The sequence below is a fragment of the Dreissena polymorpha genome, chromosome 14 (genome assembly GCF_020536995.1).
Source record: "Dreissena polymorpha isolate Duluth1 chromosome 14, UMN_Dpol_1.0, whole genome shotgun sequence".
In the NCBI taxonomy this organism is placed as follows: domain Eukaryota; kingdom Metazoa; phylum Mollusca; class Bivalvia; order Myida; family Dreissenidae; genus Dreissena; species Dreissena polymorpha.
The window spans coordinates 36,199,177-36,225,743 of NC_068368.1; the positions used below are offsets into that span (position 1 = coordinate 36,199,177).

At 37.3% G+C, this 26,567-nt stretch overlaps 1 protein-coding gene across 5 annotated transcripts in view; it reads right to left on the reverse strand.

Annotated features, from left to right (window-relative positions):
• The window catches only part of LOC127857552 (1-phosphatidylinositol 3-phosphate 5-kinase-like), a 128,292-nt gene that overhangs the window by 49,946 nt on the left and 51,779 nt on the right, over positions 1–26,567 (reverse strand). For all 5 annotated transcript variants that reach the window (XM_052393989.1, XM_052393986.1, XM_052393990.1 and 2 more), the window contains exons 22-31: positions 25,913–26,021; positions 20,351–20,510; positions 19,436–19,507; positions 12,943–13,117; positions 9,799–9,980; positions 9,236–9,355; positions 6,957–7,065; positions 6,596–6,795; positions 2,689–3,442; positions 1,639–1,801 (exon numbers count right to left, since the gene is read on the reverse strand). In XM_052393989.1, coding sequence (XP_052249949.1) covers positions 1,639–1,801; positions 2,689–3,442; positions 6,596–6,795; positions 6,957–7,065; positions 9,236–9,355; positions 9,799–9,980; positions 12,943–13,117; positions 19,436–19,507; positions 20,351–20,510; positions 25,913–26,021 — 2,044 coding nt within the window. The remainder of the gene's footprint in view (positions 1–1,638; positions 1,802–2,688; positions 3,443–6,595; positions 6,796–6,956; positions 7,066–9,235; positions 9,356–9,798; positions 9,981–12,942; positions 13,118–19,435; positions 19,508–20,350; positions 20,511–25,912; positions 26,022–26,567) is intronic.

The following is a 26,567-nucleotide window of genomic DNA, read 5'->3' on the forward strand; positions in this document are numbered from 1 at the left end:
ATTAATTTTAATGCACATGCACAAAGCCCTGTTTTCTCAGATAATTATGTACTCAACTATTTGAATGCAATATATAAAAAAATCTACAAAATAGATGTGAAACATCTGCACCGGTGTGTGTGTGAAACAACTGCACCTGTGTGAGAAACAGCTGCACCTGTGTGATAAACATTTGCACCTGTGTGAGAAACAGCTGCACCTGTGTGTGAAACATCTGCACCTGTGTGAGAAACAGCTGCACCCCAGTGTGAAACAGCTGTACATGTGTCCGAAACAGCTGCAAATGTATGTAAACCAGCTGCACCTGTGTGTGAAACAGCTGTGCCTATGTTTGAAACAGCTGAAACTATCTGTGAAACAGCTGCCCCTGTGTAGGCAACAGCTGAACCTGTATCTGAAACAGCTGCAGCTGTGTCTGAAACAGCTGCAACTGTATGTGAACCAGCTGCACTTGTGTGTGAAACAGGTGTACCTGTGTGTGAAACAGGCTTACCTGTGTGTGAAAAAGCTGAACCTGTGTGTGAAACAGCCATGCTTATGTGTTAAACAGCTGAAACTATCTGTGAAACAGCTGCCCCTGTGTAGGCAACAGCTGAACCTGTGTCTGAAACAGCTGCACCTGTGTCTAAAACAGCTGCAACTGTATGTGAACCAGCTGCACCTGTGTGTGAAACAGGCGCACCTGTGTGTGAGACAGGCGTACCTGTGTGTGAAACAGCTGCACCTGTGTGTGAAACAGCTGCACCTGTGTGTAAATCAGCTGCACATATGTGTGAAACAGATAAACTAATGTGTGAAACAGCTGTACCTGTGTATGACACAGCTGCCCCTGTGTGTGAAACATCTGCACCTGTGTATGAAACTGCTGTACATGTGTGTGAAACAGCTGTACCTGTGTGTGAAACAGCTGCACCTGTATGTGAAACATCTGCACCTGTGTGTGAAACTGCTGTACATTTGTGTGAAACAGTTGAACCGGTGTGTGAAAAAGCTGTACCTGTGTGTGAAACAGTTAAACCTGTGCAGGAAACAGCTCAACCTGTGTGTGAAACAGCTGTACCTGTGTGTGAAACAGCTGCACCTGTATGTGAAACATCTGCACCTGTGTGTGAAACTGCTGTACATTTGTGTGAAACAGTTGAACCGGTGTGTGAAAAAGCTGTACCTGTGTGTGAAACAGTTAAACCTGTGCACGAAACAGCTCAACCTGTGTGTGAAACAGCTCAACCTGTGTTTGAAACGGCTGAACCTGTTTGTGATCCAGCTGCACCTGTTTGTGAAACAGCTGCATCTGTGTGTGAAACAGCTGTACCTGTGTGTGAAACAGCTGGACCTGTCAGTGAAACAGCTGCACCTGAGTAACAGTTCTCACCTTCAACTCATTTTTTGTGACTACATGTACATTAGTTACAAAGTTGGCCACAATGTAGGATAACTGGGATTTAAGTATGTGTATTAAGTGTTGTCCTAGATAGACCGGTGCAATCTGCACAGGCTAATCAGGGACCACAATTTCTGCCTTAACAGGATTATTGTTTTAGGAGAGATTTACTACACTGGCTTATCTGGGAACTGCATTACCAGTAAGCCAAGTTTTCCCACAACGCTGGTAATTTTTCCTGGAATGGATGCTATTACCTTGCGGGGGTGAGAGACTGGCAAGGCTATAGTCAGACGTCCTGCGGTTGAAGTCCTGCCCACCTCCTGTCAGTAGGTAGAGGCCACCATGGATGTTGGAGACACCATCAATACTTTCCAGGTAGTCTGAGGACAGCGAGTCCAGTGGGGGCACAATGTAGCCCTATAACATGACAGAAATAACAAAATACTTGCGGGTGGCACTATGTTTTCTTGAACAAGATACAAATAAGAAAATAATCATGGTGGAAATATGTAGCCTTTAAACATGAGGTAAATGACATAATTTACCATTTTTTCCAAAATGTTAATACAAATTTACTGCTGATGTTTACGAATGAAAAATGACAAATATATCATTGGCAACACAATAACCACTTTTTGGGGATAAAACTAAACAGAAATATACTGACGTTTACCTATGAAATACCACAAGTTTATCTTTTGTAAAACAACAACCACCACTTGCCAATATTTTTACAAATATACTGCTGCTTATGTATGAAATATGAGGCATATTTCCTAACTGACACAATCACCACCTTTTTGCTGTTATTTTAAAAAAGCTTGGATATGATGGCGTTAAACATCATGTACACAAAAAACTACATTTGGTTAAAATATTGATGAAATTAAGAAAAAATAGAATCTTGGAACCAAACGTAACATAAATATAAAAATATTATGTGTACTCTTGTAATACCATTTCATAGATCATTATTCTTAATTTATACTAAAATTAGGAGGAACAATTCAAAGTTTGAAGATATCAAGCGAAGAATAAGGGTATTATGAGCTTAATCAACTTACTTACATGTATTGTGCATTTACTCACTGCCTCACAACTATGAACATATATCAACTTGATTCCAATACAAATATGTTTCCCTTCAGTCCATATTTAAGACTTAAATGACTTTTAGATTGAGGTACCTAAGAAGTTGTGGTGTCCAATCTTTATTGAACATTTTACAATGTTAACCAAAATATAACCTTAACCTTTATCAATTTTTATTTTTTATTTTAAAATGGCATTTAATGGCATCTTACCTTTTCTGCCTCTTCTTGAGTCAAGCTTCCACTATACTGCTCTTTATCGTCAGCCACAGTATCACAGTCGTTCTCTCTCTTTTCTAATGCATCTTCATAAACCTCATCATCACTGTCCTCAATAGGTTCAAATGTTCCCGAGCCCTGTTCATTTATTATAGCTGTTGCTTCAGTAAAATCACCCCAAACAGCTGGCTTTTCATCATTAATTGAGCTGATTTTGCTTATAATGTCCCTTTCATTAACTAATGTATTGTCAATAATAACTGGCTGGCCTTTTTTAACGTCAACTGCTTCTGGTTCAATTTTTATCACATTTTCTTGTTCAACAGAATCAACTTCTGATACGAGAACAAACAAACTGTCTTCATTCATATCTCTTATTACATCATCTTCCTTTTTTGAAAGAAATTCTACAGGAAGTGGTTCATTTAAATCCTGTGACAAGACAGTATTATCTGTTTCAGTGTCTAGCACATCAGCAATGACTGTTTCATCACTAATAGATTTGGCCTCATAGACTGTGTCAAACTTTGGTTCTGAACTAATGGCCCTGAATGGTTTAGGATTTCCACTTCCTGCATAGACTGTGTCCTTGTTCGAACTGCTGACTGGTTGTGCTTCCTCACTTCCTGTGAAGACTGGTTCCTGGTGCACACTGCCCAGACTAAAACTGACTGGTTCCTGACTTTTGCGATTGGTAGATGATGAGGCCTGTTTGGATTTCTTCTGCAATGAATAGAACTCCACCAGCCTGAAATCAAACCATCATTTAACTAGAGCTTGTAGCAGCAGTTACAAATACTGTTTGATGCCACATGCCATAAAATGTAACAAATAAAAAAAGAATGTCATAGAAATTTTATTTTAAAGTAGAAATGAGTCACAGAGACTACGCCTCTCCAAAAAAAAACACCATGCCTGTGGATACAAACAAATCCACTATACATTCTGCAGTGGACAAAAAAACAAAGGGCCATACTTTTGCTTAAACAGCTTTCAGTAAAAGTTTTGTTCTCTATTAGTGTCAAAATGTTCCTTGAATTGTGAAAGTTTGTCCAAGATTTATCCAGTAGTTAAAGAGACGTTGAAATCACAAAACTTTGTGGAACTATAATATTCAGTAGTTGCAAATCAGACAAGGGGCATACAAATCCATACCCCCAAATCAAGTAGCCTTTTCATTTCAATGGCCCAGAACCATTTATGAACTGCTCTGATTTTCCAGGAATCAGATACATATTTTAATCAAATGAGCACATTTAATGATTTTTGGGCAAAGCATGTTACTTCTTAAGTGTTGAAACAGTCAAAATACAGACATATATGGGAAAATGCTCTGCCCCCTGTCTGCCCTGTTTTCAATAGCCTTATACTGTCATTGAACAAAGATTTAAGCATAACAAATATTCTGATCATGTATCTAGATATCTACAGTTTCACAAACTTTTAAATTAATCTGACTCAGTAACCTTCTGTTTTCACCCACATGACCCAGTCTTGAACTTGGCTGTTAAGGGTTCATGGGCAAAAACATGGCCTCTAGTGTTTCTCGGGGTAAAAGTTTACAACAGATGCAAATTGTATCAATTAAAACAATAAATGACAGTTTACTATTGTTATCTTGAAGTCTGCGGGATCAAGAAAAAATATCAAATAACGATAGTTTGAGATGTCCAATTAAGCGTTTTCAAACAAAAAATGAGACGAAAATTTACCTTGTTTTTCACATATATATAACTGCTTAGTGGTCTAAATAAAGCCGTCACTGTGTGGCATAATACTCTCTACTACCCTATCTATTACCTGATATATACGTGTTTTTTCAAGGCATGATTAAATTTGCTATTTAAATGCTTAAAATTAAGTTTTTAGTGTTACTGAATTGCATTTACACATGCGGTTATCATTTTCTAAACTGTCGGGTAAACATCCGGTTATGTTGCTATTTAAAGTTATGATGCAATTGACGTCCAATCAAGACGAGGGTTTTTCATCTGAACATGTGTAAATCACGTTCCGGAATACTGAACTGAACATTTAGTAGTTTGAAATGTCAAGTTCAATTGATTATTAGTACAGGATAAAATAAACCCACAGGTTATACAAGAGCACCGCCTTGCGGGTGCAGACCGCTCATCTATTTTCTTTTTAAAGGTGAAGGGACTCTCAATTTCAATCACAAAGGAGGGTGGGATGGAGTGAAGAGGGGTGTATAGTGTGGAGGTGTGGTCATTTATTACATTATCTTCCAAAAATGCGGAAAAAAATGCAAAAAAAAAATCGGGGGGTGGGGGGGGGGGATTCTTAGGTGTGATGGTTGGACGGTATTTAAAAAATAAAATAATAAAAATAAATATTTGTGTTTTTTAACTGTTTCAAAAAAAAAAAAAAATTAGGGGTGGGGGGGGGGGGTATAGTGTGAGGGTGTGGTGGTCATTTGTGAGATGAAATTGGGGGGGGGATTCGGGGGGAGGGCGTAGGGGATGGTTTGGGTGGAGTCTATTGTGGTATGTCAGGTAAGAGTTGTTTTGTCAAAGTATCAATCAAATCTAATCATAAATAAAGAAGTTATGGCAATTTTAGCAAAATTTAATAATTTGACCTTGAGAGTCAAGGTCATTCAAAGGTCAAGGTAAAATTCAACTTGCCAGGTACAGTACCCTCATGATAGTAAGCACGTATTTGAAGTTTGAAAGCAATAGCCTTGATACTTAAGAAGTAAAGTGCAATAAAACAAAAAATAACAAAATATTCAAAGTTATTAAGTAAAAAAGGGCCATAATTCCCTAAATATGACAACCAGAGTTATGCAACTTGTCCTTTTACTGTCCCCTTATGATAGTTTGCGAGTGTTCCAAGTATGAAAGCAATATCTATGATACTTTAGAGGTAGTGGACCAAAACACAAAACTTACCAAATTTTCAATTTTCTAAGTTTAAAGGGCCCATAATTCCGTCCAAATGCCAGTCAGAGTTACATAACATTGCCTGCACAGTCCCCTTATGACAGTTAATAAGTGTTGCAAGCATGAAAGCAATAGCTTTGATACTGAAGGAATAAAGTGGACCTAAACACAAAACTTAACCAAATTTTCAATTTTCTAAGTATAAAAAGGGCACATTATTCTGTCAAAATGCCAGTCAGAGTTACATAATTTTGCCTGCACAGTCCCCTTATGATAGTTAGTAAGTGTTGCAAGTATGAAAGCAATAGCTTTGATACTTAAGGAATAAAATGAACCTTAACACAAAACTTAACCAAAATTTTCAATTTTCTAAGTATAAAAAGGGCACATAATTCTGTCAAAATGCACGCCAGAGTTATCTAACTTTGCCTGCCCAGTCCCCTCATGATAGTAAGCAAGTGTACCAAGTTTGAATGCAATAGCATTGATACTTTCGGAGAAAAGAGGACCTAAACCTAAAACTTAACCGGACGCCGACGCCAAGGTGATGACAATAGCTCATTTTTTTTTTTCAAAAAATAGATGAGCTAAAAATGACAGGCCTTACTCTCAAGTGTTAATGGCTAAAGATATTACATACGTGTGGTCATTGATGCAATTAACGGATCAATTATCAGTTGCACAATATATGAAGCAGCCGAGCAAAGCGGGACGGTGAAGTGTCAAAGAACAAATTTCGCACCTTTGCCAACACTGGGACAGTTATTCGCACTTTGAGAGAAACCAACAATAAATACATGTAAAATCGGGACTCAGGAAAATTTTTATATAAAATTATTCGACATAACGAAAATAGAGATTATGCGCTGTTTATTAATATAGATCAAGAAGGAAAAAAAGTTGGGACATTTAGCTTACTTCGACATATCAAGAAAATCAAGATATCTGATGTCAAGATAACGAGAGTAGACTGTACATTCATGAATTTTTCCACACACCTATTATTCCACCGAATGATTCCCTCTGCAATCGTCCGCTTCAGGTTGACCAGTCCGTCCTCAACAGCATGATGAAGGTCAAGCTGACCTCGGGTCAAGGTCACAACTTTGGCATCTTTGACCTGGGTGACCTCACTAATGAGAGTCTCCAGGACCTCACGAATTTTGATGCAGTGTTCTTGGATCTGAGTTTTCTCAACCTTGCAATAGATAGGGACACGTATGAACATCAGTACAAGGTTAGAGATCCTGGGTACCCCTCTTTGTGGTGGATATGATTTATCAATTAACAAAACTGCGACATGCATTAAAGTATGAATGATATGACAGGAAAACCAAGCCTGACTAATCAATAACTTACTTTTTGCTGTACTTTAAATTCTGTCAGCATTCTAGCAACATTTTCACAGAACACTTCAGATTCCTGTGAGCATGTGTACAGCAGTAGTTGGTCAAACAGGTCCGTCACACTGCAATCACAAAATGTAAACAAGATATTTTATACCAGCTTTGGGACAGAAGTGATGCTTAATTACCATTAAGTAATGGAAAACTGAATTGCCCTCAAACTCAAACTTTTTTGTCAGTAATGCTTGCAATTTTTTATCCTCATTTTTGACCTCTGACCTTTCATTTAACCGTGACCTTTGCCAAATATGAGAAGGACTTGCCTGGGACACGCATTCTGAGTTTCTCCACATGGTGAACATACTTTGAAAATTGTTTAATTGGCCAAAACAGGAAACTGACATTTGACTACAGTAAGCTACAGATGTCTTTTACATCAAGATTGAGTAATAGGTCACAAGGGTTTTTGGATGCATGTGACCCAGATTTGAAATCAGTAAAGACATTGTCTAAGTACACATTGTAACAAAGTTTAATCAAGATCCAGTCATAAATATGACCCCTGGAGTGTCAACAAGGTTCTTCCAAGATTTTTGCTTTCTGACTTTGTTTTAGGATGCAAGTGACTTAGTACCAAGCGTGATATTTTCCATATTAACACTTTAACCAAGTTTATCAATATTTGATTAGAATTGTGGCCTCCAGAGTGGTAGCCAGCACAAATCTGAACATGCACACCTCACACCAGACCCAGCATGAAGTTAAATGCAGGGTGATCACAATAGCTCACTGTGAGCACTAAAAGCTCGAGTGAAAACAACGCATTTTTTATTATCATACACATAAGTGCTAGTATATTCATTGGATTTATATTTCCTCATTCATATTTGATTTTTGTTTGTAGTCTCTAACTCTAACATACAAGTCTTATTCTGAGAAAACTGGGTATGATGCATGTGCGTTAAGTGTTGTCCCAGATAAGCCTGTGCAGTCCGCACAGGTTAATCAGGGACGACACTTTCCGCCTAAATTGGATTTTTGCTAAGAAGAGACTTCATCTAAACAAAAATGTCTTAAGAGCAGAATGTGTCGTCCCTGATTAGCATGTTCTGACTGCACAGGCTAATCTGGGACGACACTTTACACACATGCATTATGCCCAGTTTTCTCAGAACAAGGCTCATATAGTGAAGAACTTGAAGGAGGGGTGAAGTGTGTGTGTGTGTGGAGGTGGTCAATAAATAGAAACTTCTTTAGCTGACTTTCTGCAGAATCTATAGGATTAGGTAACACTTTGTTCATTATATCGTAACAAATATGGTGTCCTACTACAACAGGAAGGTCAAGGATTCCATCCCCATTATATGGTGTCCTACTACAACAGGAAGGTCAAGGGTTCCATCCCCTCCTACTACAACAGGAAGGTCAAGGGTTCCGTCCTACTACAACAGGAAGGTCAAGGGTCCCCTCCTACTACAACAGGAAGGTCAAGGGTTCCGTCCTACTACAACAGGAAGGTCAAGGGTTCCGTCCTTCTACAACAGGAAGGTCAAGGGTTCCATCCCCATTTAGGGACCTTTCTTTAGAACTCCTCAAAGACGTCAATAAATGGTTCTTCCTGGGAAACAGACTCAAAAGCTTTTGCTGCAATTGGGCTAAAATAAATGAGTCGTGTTCTGAGAAAACTGGGCATAATGCATTTGCATAAAGTGTCGTCCCAGATTAGCCTGTGCAGTCCGCATAGGCTAATCAGGGACGACACTTTCCACCTAAATAGGATTTTTGCTAAGAAGATGACTTAATTTAAATGAAAAATGTCATAAAAGCGGAAAGTGTCGGACTGCACAGGCTAATCTGGGACAACAGTTTACGCACATGCATTATGCCCAGTTTTTTTCAGAACACATTTCAATAAATTTCGAATAACTCATTGCATGACAAGGCAAACAAACAACCTAATAAGCTTACTCTCTGAACAGTCTAAAGGGGTATTAACCCTTTCCCCAATAAGAAGCAAAGTAAAAATAGCTTTTGCAAACAGCATAAAACCAGAAGAGCCTGCGAGTAACTCGCAGGAGTAACTCGCAGTCTGTTCAGGTTTTATGCTGTTTGCTGCTCATCTGTATATAAGGGTTTGAACTGAAACCTTGAAAGCTTGGATTCAGTAAGAAAGGCCTTTAACAAAATTTAACTGTGAGGGACAACAAATGGATAAAAATGCATTTCTAAGTGGTAAAGGGGTATTACACACTTTGAATGGCAGGGGCATAGAAACAACTTCATATTGCTTACTCTCTGGACAGTCTCTTGAGCTCATCCTTGTGTCTGTACAGCTGTATGGTCTCCAGGATGAACTGGTAGTCAATGACAAGGGAGGGAAGTCTGATCTCCTTCAGCTTGATGGCAGAGTATCTGAGATATGAGATAATATGAGCTACACTGTGGGAAAACCAGGCTTAATGCATGTGCATAAAGTGTTGTCGCATATTAGCCTGAGCAGTTCACACAGCTTATCTGGGACAACACTCTCCACCTATACAGGCTAATCTAGGACAATACTTTCTGCCTAGACTGGACTTTCTTTTAGATGAGAAAACCTTTCAACCAAAAATTATATTTAAGTCAATAATTGTGTAACTTATTAGCTTGTGTGGACTGCATAGGCTAACCTGGAACCACACTTGAAGCACAAACATTAAACCGGCTTTACTCATTTTTATTTTATTTTATTAATATACAAAGGCAGTAACACAAAAACATTTTTTTTCCTTAATTTAAGAGTAGTCAAGTAGCTTATATAAGTGGTTAAATTACAATGCTACTCATATTAGTTCAGTGTTACAAAAACTACCAACTTGAATGCAGCCACAGTGTCCTTGAGTCCAAAGTACTGGAAGTTGTCGTGATGTAGTGAGTGATAACATCCAGTGTCTAATCCATTTCGTCTCACAAACTTATCACCATGAAAACGCAGTTCAAGGTAGCGAGCAAACGACAGGTTCCATGTCTCTTCACTCATTGGTATGCGTGGAGTGGCCTGGAATAAAGTTTAAATAGCAAAAAATAATACATATAAGAATATTATGCTAGCAAGGTAGTCTTATAACTTGTATCGGTCTATTTGGATGTGTGAGGTCGTATCCGATGACAGAAGTCTTGAACACATCTTAACACAACCAATGAGACTGATACAAGTTCCCCTAACCACTATACTTATGTTACATTCAATTTACTATTTACCTTTTTCTGCATATTACTTGTTAAATACAAAAACAAATTAGTCAACATTTTTACATTTCAAAGGGCATAAATCCATCTTCTCATTTTTATTATGAAAACACATCTGGATTCTCTATTGTGTGACATTGACATTGTAACTCACAGAGTATATGGGTGAGAATTTTAAGCCAGTGTCTGGCGTACATAATCGTTGTACTAGGTCTAATATGGTAGCTCAGCCAGAATCTGATCATTTTGCTGAAAATTTTACATTTGAAGACTCTGGTCGTTTTTCCAAACCAAGAGTAGGAAGTTTTGGATCTAAAACATTTACATATAATGGTATCTGTTTATGGAACAATCTTCCTCAAAACATCAAGGATGTACCTAAACCTAACAATTTCAAGGGTGCCATCAAGAAGAAACAGTTTTTAGAGTCTTTATAGCTTTTTATAGTATAATTTTTATAATGAATTTTATGTTCTGTTAAAATACTGTGATACATTTTTAAGTCTTATGATCAATAAGATGCAAGGATCTCATAATTATTCTTTAACTTATAGTATGCTACAAAGTGTGTTTATTAACTACCTATGCAGTGTGTAACTTTCTTATGCAACTTCTGTGATAATAATGAACATGTGATTATATTTATTCATTCTTAATCAGTAATATACTTTATTAAACAGTACATATTTGATACATATACATTATTAAAATCTAATACATGACTGTTTCATGGTTACTGCCACCAATAACAAGGACCACAATGGAAATAAGTGAAAATCATTTTTCTCTTTTTTGTGTTATCCTTGGTATTGTGTGTGCATTCCATGGTTTGCTATGTATATTGCTGTGATAATATATTTTATATTGTCTGCATTATGTAGTAACTATGTAATGTTCATATGTTTACCAAATAAAATCAATCAATCAATCAACTTTGTCTCATCTTTTTGCCCAATTGTATATAAACCTTAATTAATGCCTGGATTCTGTTTCGGTCAAGACAAAACAAACAAAGTAGGTCATAATAGTTTCGCCAATTGTAAGGCCAGTAGATGCCTATACAAATTTGAAATCCATGGCAGTAATTAATTTAAATCCAACATGGCATTGGAATTTTGATTTCTGAACGTGGGAGATCGTGGCTAATATGGTTTAAGACACCTGCTTGCAGCGATGAACATAAGCCTAAATTGTCATCCTTGATCCCTTAATATGGGACAGCACTTTAAGCACATGCATGAAGCCCAGTTGTCTCAGAACCCTGTTTATACGGTGTACAATACCTGTGTGCAGCGGTGACACCAGCTCCACATCTGGCTGTTGATACCAATGTTGATAAGTTATTATTAGCATGGTTTTTAATCATAGTCATATAAAGAGAGAGCAATTGGTAAAACTCACTTCCTCCGAGATCACAGGGGGCCTATTGTTTTTGAAAAAGATATAAAATCAAACATTAGCCTAAGTGTTCTGAACAGACTTATCAAGAATGACACTTTCGCTTTCATGGATTTTTTAAAACAGGAAGTCTATTCTTAACAAGGGCTGTTTGTAAAACATGCATGCCCCCCATATGGGCTGTCAGTTGTAGTGGCAGCCATTGTGTGAATACGTTTTTTGTCACTGTGATCTTGACCTTTGACCTGAAAATCAATAGGGGTCATCTGCCAGTCATGATCAATGTACCTATGAAGTGTCATGATCCTGGGCCTAATTATTCTTGAGTTATCATCAGGAAACCATTTTACTGTTTCGAGTCACTGTGACCTTGCCCTTTGACCTAGTGACCTGAAAATAAATATGGGTCATCTGCCAGTCATGATCAATGTACCTATGAAGTTTCATGATCCTAGGCGTAAGCATTATTGAGTTAACATCCGGAAACCATTTTACTATTTTGAGTGACTGTGACCTTGACCTTTGACCTAGTGACCTGAGAATCAATAGGGGTCGTCTGCCAGTCATGATCAATGTTCCTTTGAAGTTTCATGATCCTAGGCGTAAGCATTCTTGAGTTATCATCCGGAAACCATTTTACTATTTCGAGTTACTGTGACCTTGACCTTTGACCTAGTGACCTGAGAATCAATAGGGGTCATCTGCCAGTCATGATCAATGTACCTATGAAGTTTCATGATCCTAGGCCTAAGCATTCTTGAATAATCATCCGGAAACCATTTTACTATTTTGAGTCACTGTGACCTTGACCTAGTGACCTGAAAATCAATAGGGATCATCTGCCAGTCATGATCAATGTACCTATGAAGTTTAATGATCCTGAGCGTTCTTGAGTTATCATCCGGAAACCATCTGGTGGACCGACCGACGGACGGACCGACATAGTCATATGGTCTACCAGACCTGCTTGCAGCGATGACAGCAACTCAACATCTGGATGTTGTTGGCAATGATAATCTGCTTTTACATTTGTATTATGTTATAGTTTTATTATGATAGAGCAGCTGGTTCAACTCACTACTCCGAGATCTTTGGGGGCCTCTTGTTTTGCATAGAGATATGTAGGCCTTCTCCTGGCAAAACTGGGCATAATGCATGTGGGTAGAGAGTTGTCCCAGATTAGCCTTGCAGTCTGCATAGACTAATCAGGGACAACACTTTCTGATTTTATGGTTTTTTTATTTAAAGTAATTTCCTTCCCACAGAAATCAAGTCCAGGCAAACAACTTTGACCCAGATTAGCCTGTGCAGACTGCACAGGCTTATCTGGGAATACTCTTTACACACATGCACTAAGCCCTGTTTTCCCATACCTGCTTGCAGCGATGGCACCAGCTCCAGATCTGGATGTTGTTGCCGATGTTGATCTGTTTGTCCTTGCTAGACCTTTTCAGGATGAGGCTGATACAGCTGTGCCCGTGTACAAACCTCCGAATGTGCAGATCCATAGACGTGTTGCATGACTCGGACGGGCATATGTAGGATGGCCTGAGAAAAATAAGCAACAGGCAAATTCGTTTAATTGAAATCCCCTGTTATATAAATTTTGCTTATGGATGTTGCATGTATATGGTATAATCCTACAAATAACAAGACTATTGTCAAGCAATATATGTCCTCTACCGTCTCTTCCATTGTCAGATTTTTATTATTTTAATTTGTTGCGATAGCAACCAGATTTTTTTTACGTAGGAACAAAATGAAATGACGTGCATAATGTCCATATTGCCATCTATCCATGTTTTCAGTTTCATGAAGAAATATAAAGAACTTTTAAAGTTTTCGCAGGATCCAGAAAAGTGTGACAGACTCACAGCCAGACACACAGATCGCAAACCATAAGTGCCCTCCAATGAAACTGGTAGGGGACAATAAATAAGTGTAGGATAATTGTTTTTAAGAATTGCATTTCTCCTCATTGATATCCATCCATATGTGAGATATCGCCCTGAAAATTTACATCATACAAAAACAGCAAAGGGCAATATCCGTTATTTAAGAAAGTGTAAAGTTATGGTTCTTGTGCATGGCACTTCTTCCCATTGATGTTTGCACACCCATGATGTTTCATGTTCAAATCTTGCATGGTATCTCAGATATAGCCCTGAAAAGTTACATCTTAAAACAAACAAAGGGCAATTACTCTCATTAAAGAAATGGTAGGGTAATGGTTCTTATGCATGGCACTTCTCCTCATTGATATCTTTACACTTATGAGATTTCATGTTGATATCTAGTATAATAGTTTCTGAGATATAGACCTGAAAAGTTTTGTGACATAAGGACGGACAGACTGATGGATGGAAGACAACACTGATTCTATATCCCTCCGCAAATAGCGGGGGTTAAAAATCAGTGAAGTTGAAAGAAGGCTTTATGAATATCCAAGCCTTTTTTGACCATTTTTGGTGAAATGCAATTTCCAGATTGGGAATTGTTTTGCTATGAAAGTCCACTGATTTGGGAGAGACTAATTATATAAACCTTTTCATAATTATTGAAATTATAAGAACAAAATTATAACAAATTATAGTAACATACTTTGTTAGATATAATTGAAATAAAATAAGGATACATGTATAACAAGGGACAAAATTGTCACAAAACCAGGTTTTCATTGTGAAAAAAAATCTGATTAAGGGAGACAACTTAAACTGAACTTTTGAAATGAACAAACAAAATTAACCCCCTTTGTAAGTTTGTTTCAAAATAAATCTATTTTAAGTTGTGGTGACCTTGACATTGGAGATATTGACGTGATTCTTTCGTGCGACACACCGTCCCATGATGGTGAACAAATGTGCCAAATAATTGTAAAATCTCACAATGAATGACATAGTTATGGCCCAGACAAGCTCATTTATTGCAAATTTTGACCTTTGAACTCAAAGTGTGACCTTGACCTTGGAGATATCGACATAATTATTTTGCGCGACACACCGTCCAATGATGGTGAACAAATGTGCCAAATGATTTTAAAATATGACAATGAACGACATAGTTATGGCCCCGACAAGCTTGTTCCGCCCGCCCGCCAGCCAGCCCGCCCGCCCGCATTCGCCAATCTAATAACCAGTTTTTTCCTTCGGAAAATCTGGTTAAAAAACCTGGTTAAAAATCATAACACACTTCTTTAAAACAAAAATCCAATTGGGAATTTTTTTAGAGGATGGGAGAGGGGAATGCTGCAACATATATCAGATGCAAAAGGCCTGATATCTTATTCAATGAAAACTTGATTTTCTTTGTTAAGTTTTTTTCTGTACTCAACAGAAATACATTTATATAAAATAATATCAAGTGGATAACCAGTACTAAGTGCGCATACTTTTGCAAGTAACAGACTACATTCCTACATGAATCCAAGGCAGCAAAAGAATGGCCATAGAAAATATGTTTGACAAATCATCTTGCTGGTAAAGGCGGAGGAGTGAACTTCATTATCCAGAAGTGACAGTCCAGCACTCTATTAGAGTACATGCAGGATTTTGTTCAAGTGAACTTCAATATGAATAAGAATATGGACCTGCTCATTTCAATCTCAACCCTAACAAATGCTGGCATCATCTTAAAAATTAAAACCTGAAAAAAATAAAAAAAGAGATGTGTTTGTCACAAACACAATGCCCCCTACTGCGCCACTTTTAAGCCATATATTTGACCTTTGACTTTGAAGAATAACCTTGACCTTTCTCCACTCAAAATGTGCAGCTCAATGAGATACACATGCATGCCAAATATCAAGTTGCTATCTTCGATATTGCAAAAGTTAAGACCAAGGTTAAAGTTTTGAGACAGAATGACAGAATTACAAACTGACAGACAGACAGGCCAAAACAATATACCCCCGATCATTCCATCCGGGGGGCATAAAAAGATGTTATCAGGGGCGTACCTAGGCATACAGCAGTACGCCTGTGCGTAAAATTCAGTTTCGAAACTTTAAAAAAAGAAAACTCTTACAATTCAAACAAGAGGGCCATGATGGCCCTGAATCGCTCACCTGACTCATTAAGATCAGATGAAAACTATGACCTCTATTGTCTACACAATGTTTTTCTATGATTTGACCTAGTGACCTAGTTCCTGACTCTAGATGACCCAAATACAATCCCAATCCAGATTTCATCAAGATAAACATTCTGACCACAGTTCATAAATATTGGATGAAAACTGTGACCTCTATTGTCAACACAAGGTTTTTCTATTTATTTGACCTAGATTTTTACCCCAGATGACCCAAATACAATCCCACCCAGATTTCATCAAGAATTCTGACCAAATTTCATAAAGGTTGGATGAAAACTGTGATCTCTTATGTCTACACAAGGTTTTTCTATTATTTGACCTAGTGACCTAGTTTTTGACCCCAGATGACCCAAATAAAATCCCAACCCAGATTTCATCAAGATAAACATTCTGACCAAATTTCATAAAGATTGGATGAAAACTGTGACCTCTATTGTCTACAGAAGGTTGTTCTATTATTTGACCTAGTGACCTTGTTTTTGACCCCAGATGACCAAAATACAATCCCAAACCAGGTTTCATCAAGATAAACATTTTGACCAAATTTCATCAAGATTGGATGCAAACTGTGACCTCTACTGTCTACATAAACAAATTGTTTACGGACGGACGCACGGACACACACAGGCACGCACAACGGACGCCAGACATCACACGATCACATAAGCTCACCGTGTCACTTCATGACAGGTGACCTAAAAATATGTGTCGGAGATAAACATGAACAGTTGTGGTTAAAATCCCATAGAAACAAGGGCTGTTTGTAAAACATGCATGCCCCCCTATATGGGCTATAAGTTGTAGTAGCAGCCATTGTGTGAATACATTTTTTGTCACTGTGAATGGTGGTGGTGGTGGTGGTGGTGTAGTAGTAGTAGTAGTAGTAGTAGTAGTAGTAGTAGTAGTAGTAGTAGTAGTAGTAGTAGTAGTAGTAGAAGTAGTAGTAGTAGTAGTAGTAGTAGTAATAGTAGTTGTAGTAGTAGTAGTAGTAGTAGTAGTAGTAGTAGTAGTAGTAGTAGTAGTAGAAGTAGTAGTAGTAGTAGTAGAAGTAGTAGTAGTAGTAGTAGTAGTAGTAGTAGTAGAAGTAGTAGTAGTAGTAGTAGTAGTAGTAGTAGTGGTAGTAGTGGTAGTAGTAGTAGTAGTAGTAGTAGTAGAAGTGGTAAAAGTAGTAGTAGTAGTGGTAGTAGTAGTAGAAGTAGTAGTAGTAGTAGTAGTAGTAGTAGAAGTAGTAGTAGTAGTAGTAGTAGTAGTAGTAGTAGTAGTAGTAGTAGTAGTAGTAGTAGTAGTAGTAGTAGTAGTAGTAGCAGTAGCAGTAGCAGAAGCAGTAGCAGCATTACAAGACCAATACTTAAGAATGATCAAATGGGAAAAGGTAACCTAGCACTGGCAGTAAATATGGGGCTCATTTACAGGTCAGATTTGGAATCTCTGCTGTAAAATGAGATTTTGAATGAATTAAAGGGAGGCAAATCTGTAATAAAAAGAACATGCATAAACCGTAGTTGTTTCCCTTGTTTGAACCATGCTAAATCCTTACAAGTTTGGAAAGAATTGGATGAAAAATTTGGACTTTATTGCATAAACACCATTTTCTCAATTCAAGGGGAGGTAATTCTGTACTTCATGGACCAATAATGCTCATTTTTGTAGGGTTCGTGTCTTCATTGATATAAAGACACTGTGCAAATTTGGAAAGGATCGGACAAAAAATGTGGAAGATTTTTGAAAGTTTTCACAAAATAGGCAAAAACGAATAAACATGCAAAGTTCAACGAGCTCCTGCGGCCATTTTTTTTGACGAATCAAATTTCTTTGAACAACTTTTTCAGGGGAGCCTTCAAAGGTCATCCCTGTGAAATTTTTGAAAATCTGATGAGCGGTTTCTGACAAGAAGATTTTTTAAGGTTTTTACCATATATGGTCATGGCGGCCATCTTGGTTATGTGATCAAATTTTTTTTAACAATTCTTTTGTCCCATGACCTAGGGATGCTCCACATGAAATTTAGTTAAAATTGGCTCAATGGTTTAGTAGAAAAAGATGTTTACAAATTGTTTACAGACAGACAGACAGACAGATTGACGGCCGGACGCCGGACGGTGAGTGATCACAATAGCTCACCCCGAGCTATCGCTCAGGTGAGCTAAAAATGCAATAAAAAGTGAGGGCTGAGGGGGGTAAGGGGTATAATTATGTAACAAGCAAACAAGACGTCCAGTTTTAGAAAATAACAGTGGGTACAAAACACAACACAGTGTTAACTCCAAACATACGAAGTAAAGTGTTTTTTCACTGATGAGGGGTAGTAATGACTTAACTCGTTCCACGACTGTGTAAGCGCCCTTTATTTTTTTTTGGAACCAATATTCGGACACAGGTACCAGATAATGTTTACATGGCGCAAATTTTCACAATGTTGGCAAACACTCCGTTTAATCCAGATGTTTTAGAGATAGCGTCAGCGAATCATGTTCATTAGATGATACTCAGAAGCTAGGTCATTTGATAGATAAGTGGAAAAATTATCGCAGCTTTACACTTCTCTTAAGGTAAGTCGATTTTTAGATCTACGAGTTCAATAAAAGTTTAGTATGCTCGCTCTAGGCTCAGCGAGCATGCTGTTGTTTCATACAAAGAGTATGTCTTTTACAGTTTAATTGAAAACAAATTTTATTTTCTGCTTACCAAATACCCCAACATAAATCAGTTTCAGCAGAAAATAATGACAGGCTTAGTTTTGGGAAAGGTTTCCATGGAAAACATGCTAAATCCAATACTTTTTTAGAGGAAGATATTGAGGAATAAAATTGCCAAATGTCGCTGAAAGATAACAACATAACGCTCCATCTGCAATGAAATCCAAAATTTTCAGAGGAAGGAAGCAAGAGTCAAACATTTCCTCACATTCACATACCCATTCCCTCGCAGTCATAGGCTTCTTGATTTAAAGCCTTGACACTCAAACTTAATAGATTAGTGTCAAAAGTACATTTGCAGATGGCACTGCTTATTGAAATATCTATTTTTCTCATCTTTTCAAGCTACAATTCGAGGAAAAACATTGCCGAAATGTGCCTGAAATGCAACACCTAATTACACCTTTTGCAATGAATTTCCAAAATTTTCTAGAGGAGGACCCCATACTCCCGCCAACAATGGAGTTGAACACCCTCGCACAACTATGCAACCACAGATCCATTCTCCCTCGAAATAAGGCTTCTTGATTTTTAAAGCATTGACACTTAAACTTAGCAAATAAATTATGGTCAAAAATAAATTTGCTGTTGACAATATTCAATAAAATATTTCCTTTTATCGGTCATTTTCAAGCAAGAAATTGATGAAATTAATTGCCCAAATGTAGCTGAAAGATAACACCAAAACGCACCATCTGCAATGAATTTTCCAAAATTTTCTTGGGGGAGACCCCCCAAACCCCCCAGCAGGAGGGGAGACACCCTCCCTAACCTACCCCCCAGCTGCTTGATCGTGTGTATAGCTGACATAGCCTCAGGAATGCCCCTGGTTATCATATGCTAAATAGCACACATGAAGAATAACCTATTGCTTCTTGCAAACTAACATAAATGACATATGCATATGTAGGGAGTTTTGTTTGTTTTTTATGTTTTCTCAATATTGAAGTATTTGTAAGCAAAACAACACAACACCAATTTTAGCAAAACAGCACCAATGGTGCCAATCAAAACAGGCCCTTATCCCATTCCTTAATTTGTGAAAAAAAATCACTGATATGTATGCCAATAAAATAGTTACCTAAAGCAGAATCTCTCTAAAAACTCCCCAAGAGTTGTATCATTCCTGCCATAGAATTCCATGGTAACTTGCCTGTAAAAGAGGTCAGAATAACAAAGACCAAAATCATATTAAAATGAGAGTGGTTCAAATAACAATTTTATGCATGTTTGTGTTTGTAAAGCCTGTAATACATCAATGACCAAATTTCAGGATTCAGAAAAACCTGGGTTTTTTTAATGCCCAGCAAAAAATTAAAATCTTTCCTTACTGACTTGGAAATCCTTGATATTCAAAAGCATAAAATAGTAAAGTATGTCATTCACAGTATTTTGTACTCTTAAGGAAAAACTGCTATCAATTCAAATAGACTTAAGGAAAAAACTGCTATCAATTTTAAATAGAACAATGCCTTCATAATGCCCTCTGCACAAGTATACTGTTTAATCAAATCAAATCCAATGTGCATAGGTCAAAGCAGTATTTAAATCATAGTCTTTTGTTTTTTAAACATTGACCAAGCATTTTTGACCTTGTTGATAAAAAAGATGAGAACCCATACTGCAGTCTGTTTAAGGACTTCCTGAGGGCAAAATTGAAGCCTCTAACAGTTAAATACTCTAGTCAAGGACTTTCAAAAGAATGTGTTTGCGTTCATTGTAATAGCGTTTAGTTTAAACCTATTTATTTTAGCTCGATTGCATGGAAAGCCTGAGGCTTACCAAAACGCTCTCGAGTCTGTTTCCTGGGCCTAGAACCAGTACTTGGTGTCTAAGGGGGAGATCTAAAGAACGCTCCCACAGAGAGGATCGAACCCATGACCTCCCGGTCGCTAGACACCATATCCATTACACCACGGCGGCCTTGTAATAGCGTTCATTACAAACCCCAACAACAGAGTCAAACTTCCACATCTATCCCCTATATGATACATACCAAGGGTACACACATGGGCTGGGGTGGTTCTCAGAGAGGTAACTGAAACTGCTAAACAGAACAGCGATACGCTGATGACTGAAGGTGTCCAGGCAGTCTACCTTCCTTTCAAGAGGCACAGAGTTGTCTGGCTTAGCAATGTCTATGTCCAGTTGTTTCCCTGTAATAATTGAAAAATGAAACATTTTTAAAAACTTTGGTTCAACTTCTTTTGTGTATAAGATTCTTCTGTGAACATCTCATGATCATCATAACATCATCATTATAACATCATTATCATCATCATAACATCATTATCATCATCATAACATAATTATCATCATCATCATCATCATAACATCATTATCATCATCATCACATCATTATCATGATATCATCATCATCATCATCATCATCATCATCATCACATCATTATCATCACATCATATCATAATCAACATCATCATTATTGGGATTGTAATCATAATGATCATGATGATCATCATCATAACATTACAAGAGGGCCTGAAAGGCCCAAAGTTGCTCACCTGAGATTCAAAGGAACTGACCTGTTCTGTGCAGCCCAAGATGTCATTAGAACAAAATAATATTCTAATCAACTTTCATGACTAGTGAACAACCTGGCAGCCACATTTTTCAACAGACCAGAACCATTTTCATACACATCTAAGATATCATCTTAACAAATACAGTCCACTCTCGTTATCTCGACATCGGATATCTCAATATTCACGATATGTCGAAGTAAGCTCAATGTCCCAACTTTTTTCCTATCTATATAAATAAACATCGCATATGTCGATTTTCGTTATGTCGAATAATTCGATATCTCGATATAACACTTTGTCCAGAGTCCCGATTTTACATGTATTTACTGTGGTCTATCTCGAAGTGCGAATAAATGTTCCAGTGTCAGCAAAAGGTGAAAAAAAACTTCTTTGATACTTCACCGTTCCGCTTCGCCCGGCTGCTCCCGTTACTGTACGGTAGGAAATTGATCCGTTAATTGCATCAATAATCACACGTGTGTAATGTCGTTAGCCATTAACACTTGAGTAAGGTCTGTCACTTTAACTGTCGCTTTAACATCAATTAACTGCAATTAATACACAGCCTGCCAAAAGGCCGAAATACTAATTGTTTTTACAAACAATATTCCAAAATGCATTGAGTTATATTTTTACTAATAATCGATTGAACTTTGCATTTCAAACTACAAAATGTACAGTTACAGTTCAGTTTTCCGGAACGTGATTTACGTATGATCAGATGGAAAACCCTCTTCTTGATTGGACGTCAATTGCATCATAACTTAAAATAGCAACAGTACCGGATGTTTTCTCGACAGTTTAAAAATATTATAACCGCATGCAATTATGTTATACTTAAAACGTCATTTTAAGCATTTAAATAGCAAAATTAATCGTGCCTCGTAAAAACGCGTATATATCAGGTAGAGAGTATTATTTCACACGGTGACGGCATTAGTTAGACCTCTTAGCTGGTATTCAGATGTTAAAAACAATGTAAATTTTTGTCTCATATTTCTTTGAAAACGCCTAATCGGATATCTCGAACTCTCGTTATCTCGATATTTTTTCTTGTTCCCGCCGACTTCTAGATAACGAGAGTGGACTGTATTCTGACAAAGTTATGAAGCCATATAAGGGAAAATACCCCGCCACCTGGTGGCCATGATTTTCAATCACCTGGAGCCATTTTTGAACTTGTCCAATATATCATTGGGACAAATCTTCTTACCATTTTCCATGATGATCGGAAAATAAATGTGGCCTCTATAGTGTTAACAAGGTTTTATTATAGCCATATAAGGAAAAATGCCGCGCCCCCTGGCAGCCATGTTTTTCAACCAACCGGCATCATTGTTGAACTCGTCCAAGATATAATTGGGATGATTCTTCTGACCAAGTTTCATAAAGATTGGACAATAAATGTGGCCTCTAGAGTGTTAACAAGATTTTACTTTTATAGCCATATATAGCTATATAAGGAAAAATGCCATGCCCTTTGGCAGCCATGTTTTTTAAGCAAACATGATCATTTTGGATCTCATCCAAGATATAATTGAGACCAATCTTCTGACCAAATTTCATGAAGATTGGACAATAAATGTGGCCTCTAGAGTGTTAACAAGGTTTTACTAAAGCCATATATAGCCAAATAAGGAAACATTCCCCACCCCTTGGCAGTCATGTTTTTCAAGCAAACGTACACATTTTCAAACTCATCCAAGATATCATTGGGACCTATCTTCTGACCAAATTTCATGAAGATTGGACAATAAATGTGGCCTCTAGAGTGTTAACAAGGCAAATGTTGACCCGCACGATTGACGACACACGATGGACAAAAGGCGATCACAAAAGCTCACCTGAGCACAAAACAACAACAACTTGCTACCACCAAACAATGAAAATAAACCCCCACCAAACTGTACATCCATTTGTCCTCCTATCTGCCAAAGGTGTTTCCATAATACAGTATTTACTTAAAGTTTACAAAAATTAGATATAAAACAAGGCTATTGTCGAGCAATATGGTCCCCTACTGACTCCACCATTGTCAGAAATTCCACCATTTTCAGAAATTATTATTTTTGGTTGCCATAGCAACCACAATTTTTCACGTAGGAACAAAATGAAATGACGGTCATAATGTCCATATTGCCATCTATCCATGTTGCAAAGTTCATGAAAAAATATTAAGAACTTTTAAAGTTATCGCAGGATCCAGAAAAGTGTGCAGGATCCACCATTTTCAGCAGTATTTCTAGTCTATTTGTTGCCATAACAACCATAATTCTTGACGTAGGAACAAATGAAATGACTTGCACAATCTCCATATTGCCATCTGTCCATGTTTCAAGTTTCATGAAAAAATATGAAGAACTTTAAAAGTTATCGCAGGATCCAGAAAAGTGTGACAGACTGACGGACACACAGAGTGAAAACCATAAGACCCCTCCGTAGAAACCGGTAGGGGACAAAAATCCCAGTTTGCAGTGCCCAAAAATGTAGAGGCAACCTGATTAAGTACCTAATGCATTGACATTTGGATATTCCTATGTATGAAGTCACTGGCCACATGATATGAGTCGTGTTCTGAGAAAACTGGGCATAATACATGTGCGTTAAGAGTCGGCCCAGATTGCAGTCCAGACAGGCTAATTAGGGACGACACTATCTGCCTAAATGTGATTTTTGCTAAGAGACTTCATTTAAACGAAAAATGTCATAAAAACTGCACAGGCTAATCTAATCATTATGCCCAGTTTTCTCAGAGAACAACTCATGTTTCAAAAGGATTGAATGCTTGTAAATACCATCAATTAAAGGATTGAATGCTTGTAAATACCATGAATTAAAGGATTGAATGCTTGTAAATACCATGAATTAAAGGATTGAATGCTTGTAAATACCATGAATTAAAGGATTGAATGCTTGTAAATACCATGAATTAAAGGATTGAATGCTTGTAAATACCATGAATTAAAGGATTGAATCCTTGTAAATACCATGAATTAAAGGATTGAATGCTTGTAAATACCATGAATTAAAAAAAGGTCCTAGTGTAATATCTTGACTTACAAAAAAGGTATTTAAAGAATAAAATGTGAGCAATATGACCCTTTTAATTATAAAATTCCATTCAAATTGCCTTTGGTAACTATGATTGTGCTGTTTTTTTTTGAATGGGATCTTTTCCTCTTCAAATATGATGGAATACAAATGGAGTCTATTTTTGCACAATTAATATTTTAAAATGAAGCATTTTGGCCTAGATAACTGATTTATTAATTGGATCTCATAATTGAAACACCGATGTTCAAGTGCAATCAAATCATCATGATTCATCCACATTGACATCAAAAAGTTGTTAAGTAAATAATAAAAAACAATGCCTGTTTCAACATGACAAAGAACATGTTGGTTCCTTACAATGATAATTTCAACTTCATAACCAATTTAAGCTTTAGAATGAAAATATTGTACATAAGCTGTGTACATGTCTAAAAAAAAAAGTAACTGACTTCTTGCATTTATCTGCCAGGTTTTATGACTTTATTACGTTGTCAAAATCACGATGTGTCACCTGATTAAAGCCATTATGATAAAATGCAACTGCATGAAAATTGAAAACAAGGGCTGTTTGTAAAACATGCATGCCCCCCATATGGGCTGTGCGTTGTAGTGGAAGCCATTGTGTGAATACGATTTTTGTCACTGTGACCTTGACCTTTGACCTAGTGACCTGAAAATCAATAGGGGTCATCTGCGGTTCACGATCAATGTACCTATAAAGTTTCATGTTCCTAGGCAAAAGCTTTCTTGAGTTATCATCCGAAAATCATTTTACTATTTCGGGTCACCGTGACCTTGACCTTTGACCTTGTGACCTCAAAATCAATAGGGGTCATCTGCCAGTCATGATCAATCTACCTATTTAGTTTCATGATCCTAGGCGTATGCGTTCTTGAGTAATCATCCAAAAACAATTTTACTATTTCGGGTCACCGTGACCTTGACCTTTGACCTAGTGACCTCAAAATCAATAGGGGTCATCTGCGAGTCATGATCAATCTACCCATGAAGTTTCATGATCCTAGGTGTATGCGTTCTTGAGTTATCATCCGGAAACCATTTTACTATTTCGGGTCACCGTGACCTTGACCTTTGACCTAGTGACCTCAAAATCAATAGGGGTCATCTGCAAGTCATGATAAATCTACCCATGAAGTTTCATGATCCTAGGCATTTCCGTTCTTGAGTTATTATTCAAAAACCATTTTACTATTTCTGGTCACCGTGACCTTGACCTTTGACCTAGTGACCTCAAAATCAATAGGGGTCATCTGCGAGTCATGATCAATGTACCTATGAAGTTTCATGATCCTAGGCCCAAGCGTTCTTGAGTTATCGTCTGACAACCACCTGGTGGACGGACCGACAGACCGACCGACATGAGCAAAGCAATATACCCCCTCTTCTTCGAAGGGGGGCATAATAAGAATGAGAAACAAAAATATAAGATTTCAACAAGAGATGTGTTTGTCAGAAACACACTGCCCCAAAATGCGCCACTTTGATGTTGTTGTTTTTTTTACCATTGACCTTGAAGGATGACCTTGAACTTCCACCACTCAAAAATGTGCAGCTTCATGAGAACGCCGCTTTCAAATACTATTTTTTACCTTTGACCTTGAAGGATGACCTTGACCTTGAACTTCCACCAATTAAAATGTGCAGCTTCATGAGATACACATGCATGCCAAATATCAAGTTCCTATCTTCAATATTGCAAAAGTTATGGCCAACGTTAAAGTTTTTTTTCGGACTGACATACTGACTGACTGACTGACTGACTGACAGACAGTTCAACTGCTATATGCCACCCTACAGGGGGCATAAAAATATAGAGTAATTATGGTAATGTACTGTCAAAAGAAAGGCATTTAAAAACACTACGTCCTGGTGTCATTTAAACACAATTCTACATATACAATAGATCCTATAGACCAATATATGAGTAGAAAATTAGTACCCTTTGTTTTCTTTTCTTTGCCTTTCCTGGTGTTCTTTCTGGGCTCATCTAAAATGGTGTCAATGACATCAATTCTGCCACCATAAGCTCTAAATTTGGCAAGCAAACACTGCAATAAAAATACAACAATAACAAATATATTTTAAAAGCTTAACACATATTGCTTAATGTGGCTGCATCTAAATTTACAATTAATTTACATGTATTATCATACAGTGATTAACTGATTATTAAAAACAATAAGTACTGCAGAGCTTTAGAAATAATCAACAAATATTAAAGGTAAACATGAATTTGCATATACCGTAAAAGGTTATTTTATTTCCATGCACTACAACAACAAATTCAACACAGTTACGTTACACTTTCTACCCCTGTACTACTATTGCAATATACAAGTTTCTATATAAAACTGGCGTTGGATATAATCAGTCAATTAGAAACATCTTAACCTTACCCACTCTGAAAGGCATTTTGATCTGTTTGTACACCATAATAAAATCAAATTAAATTAACTCATTCCATACTACAGCCTTATCTCTAGGCAGCCGCTATCAGTAGTAGCCTTATCTATCCCTAGCTAATCAGGACCCTCATCAGCTCTGAATGCCTGACAGATCATCTGATTATTGTTACTTTTAGTGGTGTGAAATGG